Source organism: Brassica napus, chromosome A6 (assembly GCF_020379485.1).
Source record: "Brassica napus cultivar Da-Ae chromosome A6, Da-Ae, whole genome shotgun sequence".
Lineage (NCBI taxonomy): Eukaryota > Viridiplantae > Streptophyta > Magnoliopsida > Brassicales > Brassicaceae > Brassica > Brassica napus.
The window spans coordinates 25,583,425-25,593,869 of record NC_063439.1 but is presented as its reverse complement, the minus strand read 5'-3'; the positions used below and the strand labels follow the sequence as shown (position 1 = coordinate 25,593,869).

General features: G+C 29.4%; 1 protein-coding gene across 1 annotated transcript; it reads right to left on the bottom strand.

The window, feature by feature from the left end:
• Nucleotides 1–4,091: 4,091 nt before the first annotated feature.
• On the bottom strand, nt 4,092–6,277 carry LOC106349397 (piriformospora indica-insensitive protein 2). The gene is made up of 2 exons (XM_013789353.3): nt 5,895–6,277; nt 4,092–5,485 (listed from the first exon to the last, which is right to left on the bottom strand). The coding sequence occupies exons 1-2, from the start codon at nt 6,102–6,104 to the stop codon at nt 4,271–4,273; spliced, it is 1,425 nt and encodes a 474-aa protein (XP_013644807.1). The 5' UTR covers nt 6,105–6,277; the 3' UTR covers nt 4,092–4,270.
• Nucleotides 6,278–10,445: the final 4,168 nt, after the last annotated feature.

Here is a 10,445-nt window from a genome sequence, read left to right as displayed (position 1 = left end):
TTTTTGTTAATTTTACTAAATATGAAAATTTTACAAATGTTTTTATAAAACGTATATTTTGATCTTTTTTTCAAAACAAAATTATACATGTGACATCATCATCAGTAAAGTAGCTTATATAGCATCTACGTTAACAAAATTAGGTGATGTGGAAGCTGATGTGGACACTGGTGTATTATTTAGCCAAAAAGATAAACAATAGATATGTCATTGGAAAATTTTGAAAGTTCAAGCATGATTTTTCACTTTGACATAAATCGGATATGAATTGAATATATCGTGATATGTTGGGTATGAAATAACAGTTATTCCTCACCAAGATAGTCTACAAGTTACATAGTCCACAAAAGCTTATAACATTTTTTTGCTTTATTTAAAAAACTTCAATTTTCTTTTGAGAATAAACTCAAAAGTAAACAGCAATATTTGGGAAAAAACAAATAAAATTCGCAAATCGATTTTAATTATGTCTAAGATATATATTATAGTGTACTAATAAATAACAACTATTTATAATTTCATATTTAATCTATTCTATTAAAAGGGAAGCAGTCTTGAAAAATCTACTTATAAAGGTTGTTGGACCCTTTCATTAATAATATGTTTTATTTAATGTTTGCCTTAATCAATCAAAATATATACTCCTATTTATAAGAAACATTATGTTGGTCCAAAAAGTAACATTACGTTAATTATTTTTATTAATCATTATTAACCAATTTAAAAGAAACACTACAACCAATCAATAATTAATCTGATACTAAATGACATCTCACGAAACTAATCGATTTTTATTATAATATATACACTATATATGAATTATATTATTTTTTAGAGTTCAATAAAAGAAGTACTATCACGATGCACATAGTGTATTATATGTTTGAGCAACATAACTATATATACTTTTTACTACAACATAATTATTTATGCTTTTACCATGCTTTTGTTTTTTGATATGATATATAAATAAAAAAATTATTATGCTACTACGATATTTGCAAAGATTAATTATTTATTTGCCTAAATAAAACATAATTACTTTTTTTAACTTTAGAACTATTTCTTTTCAAAGATTACTATAGCTAGAATAGATAATTGCATAACGTGAATAAACCAATTCCAATATTTTTTTTTGGACACAAAACTAATTTCAATATATTCACTATTGTGAGTATATATAATATTACGATGGGATGATACTTTTACTAATTTCCTATGTATAATTTATTTATGCTAAAAAAATCATGTTATATAGTACGATATGAATATATTTTTAAAACAATAAAATAATTAATTTAATTTTCACAAAATAGTTTTTTTTACGGGTTTTAAATTATATATATTTTTAAAAACCATACCCGATTACATATTAGATTACTTGGTTTATCGGTTAGACTTCTGGTAATCATTTTAAATATATAATAATAGAAGATTAAAAAATATTTATTAAAAAATATTATTATTTAATATAAGTTTAAAAACTATATTAAAAACAGTATAAATCTATACTATTAAATTAGCTAAAATATGTAAATTAATCTCAAGTCTTACCAATTTAACAAATGTAACTATTATAAAATGTACACAAAATATAATGAGAAATAGAATAAGCATGGCCATCGAATTTTCAGGTTGGTACAGATCGGTTCATTTCGAGTTTGAGTCATTCAGATCTTAGACATTTGGACCTAATTAGGTATTTGATTTTTTTTTTGTTTGAGTTTAGATTGTTCCTTTTATGTTTGTATCCATAATTCAAATATCTGTAAAATACTTGTATTTTTAATACATAACAGGTCCGGATCAGTTCAAATATTTAATATTCGAAAAAGATTTAAAATACCCAAAAGTCTAAAAAATATGCGAAAATCCAAAAAATACCTGATACAAAAACGTACCCGAAAACTCAAACGAATACCCAAAAATATGTCATATCATACAATTTTGTAATATAATAATTAACAACAATTACAAAATACTATTTCCTATCAAAATTTATTTATAATCCAAAATAACCCGCGCTTTCAAAGCGCGGATCAAAATCTAGTTTTTTATTAATATGGTATTATTCGTTTGGACTGAGTAATTAAGTATGTATTAGAGATGGACAAATGATCCAGAATTCAAACTATTATCTGATCAAATTCGCTTCAAATATTTGGGTATATGAGATACTTGAATCCATATTTGAATATAAGAATATAGATCTGATCATAAATTTTTTGAATGTCGATTTTTTGTATCATGTATTACTACTTATTCTAACACACATTTATTTATAACAAGATTTAAAGAAATTTTTTAAAACCTAAAAAAAGTACTAACATATAAACTCGTTTACTTAGTAAAATATCTCTTGTAAGACTTACAAAAAGAACTAACAACCATTTTTCATAATAGTTTCAAAAGTTATAGATAAAATACACAATTGGCACCCTTTTATATTAAATGTTGATAAAAATATAGTTTTAAAACAAATTTACTTCATCTAACCACTATATTTCTTTATTTTCTGAAAAAATATGATAACCACTTAATAGAAAAATATGATAATCACTTAACAGAAAATATGAGAATCCCGTATACCGTAAATACTGGAATTGTTTTGAAATGCTGATCACTTATTAATAGAAAATATCATAATTGGTTAATAGTCTTTTCGAACTTTTGTATGCTTCTATGTGAGTGATATGAGTTAGTCACAGGCCAGTAAACATGTTTTAAGGATATGACATTTTCTTTTTTGAACAAATGACATTTTTTTTTTGAACAAATGACATTTTTCTTTTAGAAAAATAAATAGCAATTCCAATCTTCAACTAACAAAATCAATCAAATCAACACGATTCATTATTTCAAAACTTGTACGGAGTTCAGTAAGTAAATTAATATAATATGCATGTAGAATACAAAAGCAAAGAGGTCATGAACATTAAACCCGTCGCCAGGTTGCCAGAGGATGATTTAAAAGTTTGTGAAAAGAAACGAAATTCATTACTAACTTTACTCTTTACCCGTACGGCTCTTTGTATCTTGCAAGAGTCATTAATTAAAATATCATCATTGATTTTAGTTCCGGTTTCCAATAACACATATTGGATCAATGTGTGGTTGTAGAGAAATGCACCTACTTGGATTTGATTGAAGTATAAAATTATTTTGGTTCAGATAAGTATTAAATACTGTACTGGTAAAGAAAATACACGATACATTTGACAAATGTATTAATTGACTGAATCATTGAAAATAAATTACCATGTTTCAAAGTCATAAAAATAAATAATGCGTACAACGGGTTAGGTATGCAATCTACTAGCAAATGCACGATATTTAAAAAAAAAACTTCAACGAAGATTCATGAACATTTTCTACACTTTACATATCCGTTCAAACGCCACTCTGTGTATAGCTTTAATGTCGTAAAATCTTTTCAAAACTGTAAACAACCAAACAATTAATTTTTCTTTATGGGTTATAGTAACTAAAAGTACGTTAGCCGCCACCTATGAACAAATAATAACTTATGGAGTTATGAGACAGAGGCTACGTAAGAAGAAAAAGATAGCTATAAATGATCGTAAAAAGCTTACTGCAAACCTAAACAAAAGTTAAGAAGTAAAAGAAGTTTTTCAGTCTATACTAAAAACCCTAACTGTCTCATCTTTAATTGACAGTATCTACTTTTTAATTTCATAATTTCTTTTTTTTACAAATAGTCATTAAATTCTCTCAGCGAAGAAGATCAGAAAATTCCAGGCAATACAAGGCTTTGTTTGGTTTGGTTTGTATTGTCTGTTTGCGACCAGTGACAGAGTTCTGACTTCTGAGACACCAAAGTTAGCTATATTTGGATATATATGCTTAAATGCTTTGCATCTTCACTTAAAAGCATTTAACAGTTATGGTCACAACCAATCGTTACATAAGAAACCTTAATATATTCACATAGTTTGGACGTATAGAGATGTAAGATTTATCTCTCAAGTGATGATGATTCGTGGCTGAAGAGCTTGTGTTGTGGTTAGTGGTTACTTGAGAAAGTGGAAATTACAAACCTTTTTAGTTTATAAGAAAATAATTACCATACATACATTAAATAAGTACATTACAACACATACACATTACACAGCGTGTTTTATATCAAGACACAGAGAAGAAACCAGACTTCTTGTTACATCCAAAAGGATTTGATTTCTTAATTAACTGACATCAAAATCTATCAACCAACACATCGATACTACAAAGCATCAAACAAACAAAAACATATTTATATCAATAATACAATAAGAGAAAGCTCCAAAAGCAAATCCCACGTCAACCCATTTGACAACACACGTCTTGTAACCATCAAAGACATTGATGAACTTGACTCCTCTTTCTTAAGGTTTCTCAACGTTTGTAGAATTACCAAACCACCCTCTGTTTTCTTCATCTTGCTGCAAGGCTTAAGACCAAGTGGAGGCACGTAGCTACGAGATTCTGACACGATATCGTACTGACAAAGATTCGGATTTTTTGAAGCCTTAAATCTTGTCCCCATCTTCTCGTAAAACTTTGTTGAGAATCTAAGCTCTCCCGTTAGATTGTTTCCGTGGATGTACAGAGCACCAAGACAAGGCAAAGTCTCCAACTCTTTTGATGGGACTGTACCGGTTAACTCGTTGTCGTTCAGACCAAGAAACCTCAATCTTTTCAACTTGGTTAAACCATAAGGGATGTCACATCTTAAACCCATCTTAGATAGATCCAAAACTACCAAGCTGCCCATATTCTCCCACTTTATCCCCATCATGTCATCAATATCCATTGGGTTTCCTGATAAAACCAGATCTGTTAAGGCACGAATCTTTTCAACGTTTTGAGAAAACCCACCAGAGATTCTGTTGTTCCTCACATCCAACAGCGTCAGATTCTTCAAAAACCCAATTCCTTGTGGTAACTTCCCTTCTAGTTGGTTATTGCTTAGGTCAAGCTTAAGCAACGAAACCATCTCTCCGATAGTTGAAGGCAATGTCCCTGAGAAAGAGTTTCTACTCAAATCCAAGATCAGTAGATCTTTAAACCCATTGAAACAATCTGGAATCGTTCCGGTGAACAAGTTTCCCGCAAGAACCAACCGTTTTAAGCTCGATAGATTGCAGAGAGACGTCGGTAACTTCCCGTTGAACCCATTTTCAAGAACCACCAAAGACTTTAGGTTTGTGAGACTTCCAAATGTTTCGGGAAGTTCACCAATCAAACCGGGGTTGGATCTAAACTCGAGAGATTCTAAGTTGCTTCCCAAGCTTATCCAATCTTCTTTGGATATAGTTAAAGAAGACGTGAAACATTTGACGAACGAGAGAGATTTCAAGTGCTTGAGCTTGAATAGCTGTGGCTTTGTCTCCAAACTTGCGGCGCAAGCAAGCGAGTTTTCATGAACAAGACCTAGGGTTAGCTCCGTGACATACCACAAGTCATCATAGAGATCACAAGAAACACCCTGAAAATCCAAAAAGAATTGTTTCAAATTATTGAAAGAATATAACAAAAATTTTGGGTGGTGGGGTCAATCAATGTGCACATATATAATTGAAGCCAACCATATTGTAAAACATTTAAAGATACGGGAAGTGGATCTTATATGGAAATAGATATGCACTTTGATGCATTCAACCTTTAAAGTTTCACTTACTGGTTATGGAATTTTCAAAGTGGACAGACATTTTGAACATAACAATTATTCAGACAACTACACAACAAATTATTTTCAAGATCTTCACAAAAAAAAATCAAGAACTCCTTGGACAAAAACAAATTCTTTTTTATTTTGGCTACAACTACAAAAAATAACACACACATCGATTTAAGCATGAATCGAAGATTGAATGGTTGTTGTAATGAAACAAAACCTGAATAGGAGTCCAACCACAAGGGTCAGGATAAAGATCAGAGCCATTCCAAGAATCACCAACAAACCCTTGAATCGTTGAGTAAAGAGCTTCTCTTTCTGATATCTCCATCGGAGCTCCGTCATCAGTTACCTCCGGCGATGATGATTCTACGGCGATGCACCACCGGAAAACAAGAAATAGGAAGAGAACAGAGTGAATCCAAGACATTGTGGAAAAACAGAGGAATGAGGTAAACCAAAGAGCTATGTGATTAGCTGTGTAATAAGTTTGGTGGTTTATCTCCGGGGTTCTTTGTCTTATGGGATGATTATTTATTGACGAGAGAGCGAGAGGTCGTTGGGAGTCAATGGGTTTCTCATTATAGCTCCAGCCTCCAAGCGTTACAAGAAAGAAATAAATAAAAAGAAATCGAGGGTCTGTAACGAGAAAGACATTTGGTTATATGTTGTTGTCTCTGTCACACAGGAAAGTAAATGTGGCATTTGTTCCCATAACCCATGCATGTTATTATTATACACGTATTAACCTTTTCACTATGAAAAAAGAAGAAGGCTAATGTGGAAAATAATACTCCAGCAAGCACATAGACCAAGGTAGCCATTGAATTTAATGTCTTTATTATTGACAAAGATTATCCTTTCTTATAGGTCTAGGCGTGCAGATTCTTGTTCATATCTTCTTCTTTTTTTTAGTATTTGAGTTTTTGGATTCAGCCTCTTATATATTGTAAAGCTTGATTTGGTTACAATAGGTTTCTTTTTTTTTTTTATCTGTGGGAATCCCAGACGGTAAGCCCAGACTAATTCCCACGAGACCTTCCATCCGGGCATACATGGTTATAGGCGAGAATGTGGTCAAAGCGACTTGAACTCAAGGCGGACACTCCAGCTGGAGTTCCATTACCACTAGACCAAGAGCTCTTGGTTGGTAAAATAGGTTTTGTTTCAGGGATTTATTATAATTTTGTATAAGAATTATTTTGGATTCAAACTCATTTCAAATTTGACTAGTAATATTGTGAGTTTAATTACACTTATATATTATATTCAGAATAAATATAAATTAAATATTTGAGTTATTTTATTTAGGTTTCAAATATTCGATAGTTCTAATTCTTTTTATTGAATTCATTTTTAATTTGTTGATCTTTTTTAGTATTTGTTCTGAATCGGATCAAATACAAATGTATCCACAATCTAAAATAGAGTTTTACAAGATTCATTTGAATATCATTTTTTTATAATTTTGGTATCCATATGTCTTTAAAAGAAACTTGATTAGCGTCTAATGATCGTCCACCAAAACTGAACCGGGGAACCCGCCGAAAGCATCCAGAAAAACTGTTTTTTTCACTTCATTTTAATCAATAATGACTAAGACTCAAATTTAGGTGGCGAAAGTCACATCCGTGAGCCCTTAACCACCAGACCACAAGTGTCTGGTTAACATTTCATTCCAGTATCTTCAGGATGATACAAATTAAGGCATTCAGAATGTAGGAGATTAGTTGATAAATTAACTACACAGATAGTAAGATAGAGCACCAAAATCTTTTTTGTATTGAGTAGTGAGAGATTCAAGATGGATAATAAATGAACCAAATGCAAATATCACGATAAATTTAGGAGTGGGCAAAGAAAAAAACTCAAATCAAATCAAACTAAACCCAAACTAACCCAAATCAAACAAAAATATATGCATAGACCATTTGGTTAAAGATTGAAAAAATCGCATAATTTTTTTTGAAAATGACATTTTCTCGCACTTTAAACTTTGAAGTTTTTCTATTATCACTTTGAAATATTTGTATCACAACAACCATTCAACCTTGTTTACTTTTTCATCAAATAAAAAAAAATTATAGGTAAATCCGTAAATGTGATGATGCGTCATTTTTTTTCAAAAAAATAATAATTTAATTAATAAAATTATTAAAAACCAGAAATTTTAGTAAAAAAAATGCGAAAGCTAAATAAAATTCAAAAAAATAAAAAAAATCAGAAATAAAACAAAAAAATCAGAAAATTAAATAAAATTGCAAAAATAAACTAGGTTAAATTAAATTACAGAAAATTAAATAAAATTGCAAAAATAAACTAGATTAAATTAAAATACAGAAAATTAAATAAAAATTCAGAAAATTAAAAACAAAAGTAAAAGAAAAAAATCACAAAATTCAAAAAATTCAAAATTCAAAAAATTCAAAATTCAAAATATGTTTTTTAATATACAAGATTATTTTTTAAAAGAAAACAAACATATCATCATTGAAAATAACAATTTCAAATATATCACTAATGGAATATTAGCATATACCAAGAGGCAGGGTTGTTGTTGTATTCATGTAAAATTTCTAATTTATTACCGTTTTTATTATTTTGTTCACGTTTGGTAAGTAACAGTAATATAACATCAACAATGAACATTTACGAAACTACTCCTGCCTCTTGTTATATATCACTAATGATGATGGTGGTTTCACATAACCATTAACAATGACGTTTTTAACATATTTCTAGCAATAATTTTCGACATCATCGCTAAAAATGATGGTAGATATGTCAATAACGGTGTTTTCGACAACCATCATTTAAAACGGTAGTTATGTCAAGTTTTTTGAAAACAGTAGATACTGTTTTAAATGATGGTTGTCGAAAACATCGTTATTGATAACCGTCATTTTAACGATGATGTCAAAAACTATATCTTAGAGATATGTCAAAAGTGTCATTGTTAATAGTTGTGTGAGAAACCACCATCGTCATCAGTGATATGTTTGAAACTGTTATTGTGATATGTTTGTTTTTTTTATAAATAATATTGTAATTAAAAAAACTATTTTGATTTTTTTTTTGAATTTTTTGATTTTTCCTTTAATTTTTGTTTAATTTTCTGTATTTTAATTTTATCTTATTTGTTTTTTAATTTTATTTAATTTAATGTATTTTAATTTTATCTAATATATTTTTGAAATTTTATTTAATTTTTTGAACTTTGTTTTATTTTCCAAAATTTATTTAGGTATCTGATTTTTATTTAATTTTCTGATTTTTATTTTATTTATTAATTAAATAATTATTTTTTCGAAAAAAACCCAACACATCATCATATTTACATGTACAACATGTTAGTTTTTTACCTGATGAATAAGTAAGCCCGATTGAAGATTTTTTGTGATATAAATATCAGTTTGAAGGTTTAAAGTATCATTAGAAGGCACTTTCAAGGTTTTTATGGGATTTTTCCGTTAAAGGTTTTATTAAGTCAAATGGTTTTGTTGCTTCGGTTTAAACCAAACTGAACCGAAAAAACCAAAGTATTTTTTTTAATTAGATTAACTAAATATACGGTAACAAAAAAAACAAAATATACCACTAATATTAAAATTTAAGATATTTAACCTAAACAACTAAACATAAATTTGTACATTTTTCTTATAAATGAATAAAAAAGACAACCAAAATAAAATAAAAGAATATGAATGTTATGCTTTAACATCAAAAATGAAAAAACTATCTATTTTATTTATGTCTGTTTGAAGATCATAATATAAAATTATTAGATTATATTCTCTATTTTTATCGGATGTTTAGATTTACGTTTAAATATAAATAAAAAATAATTTAGTGTGATGATTTGTTTTAGGAATTTAAAAATTATATTTTGTAACCGATTTAGAACAGAACTAAAAAATCAACTCTATTTAACTAAACAAACAAAAAAGAAACAAATTACCATGAACTGAACGCAAACGAAACTGATCTATAACCAAACCAAATACAAACCAAATTGAACTAAATCTGAATAAAAACGAATAAAAACCTTACCAAACTGATTTGGATTAAAAAAAATTTAAATCCAAATAAATCAAACCAAACCGAATCCAACCCAAACTAAATCTGAATTTAAACCGAAATGCTCACCCCAGGTAAACCGCTAATCTACATGTTTGTTTAAATGATAGATGATTCAACTATACCGGAAAATAAACTCAAAACCAAAACCTTCCGTACAAATCAGAGGTATCACCCACTATCACAGCAGCAAGCATCTCTTCCCCACCTTCTCTCGTTGCACAAAGTATACACCCTTCACCTTCCCAAAGTTGGCTCATTTACTCGTACGACATCGTTTCAACCTCCCATCACTCGTTCACTCACTCTCTCAAACAGCCGAGATTCCAAGTCGTCTTGCCTAGTCATGGGTCTCTTCTTCCTCACTGGAAAAGTAAACAAAGTTTGTATCTTTCCTCATAAAGTGGTTCTTTAGATAGAACTTACTCTCTCATACGATAACTTAGCTTTTAAGCATGAGCCTCAGATCATATGCTATATGAGTTGAGCCTTAGCTGTCCAACTCTGATCATGAACATGTAACTTGCAGTTACGTTGTTCAGATAATTGAATGGCAGATGAGTTGTGTACTAGACGAGAGTATGCTAGATGGCTAGTTCGTCCAAACATTTTATTAGAGAGGTAATGCTAATAGCAGTAGCTTTAGCTGACTCTTGGATTCCTGCGTTTGAAGATGTGAATACTACAGAACTCT

Bases quoted from the DNA above. Each gene is read 5' to 3' on its own strand.
- LOC106349397 (XM_013789353.3), bottom strand. From the start codon at position 6,104: ATGTCTTGGATTCACTCTGTTCTCTTCCTATTTCTTGTTTTCCGGTGG. The intron at 5,486-5,894 runs GTTTTGTTTCAT...TTGGATTTTCAG, and splicing joins GTGGTTGGACTCCTATTCAG to GGTGTTTCTTGTGATCTCTA.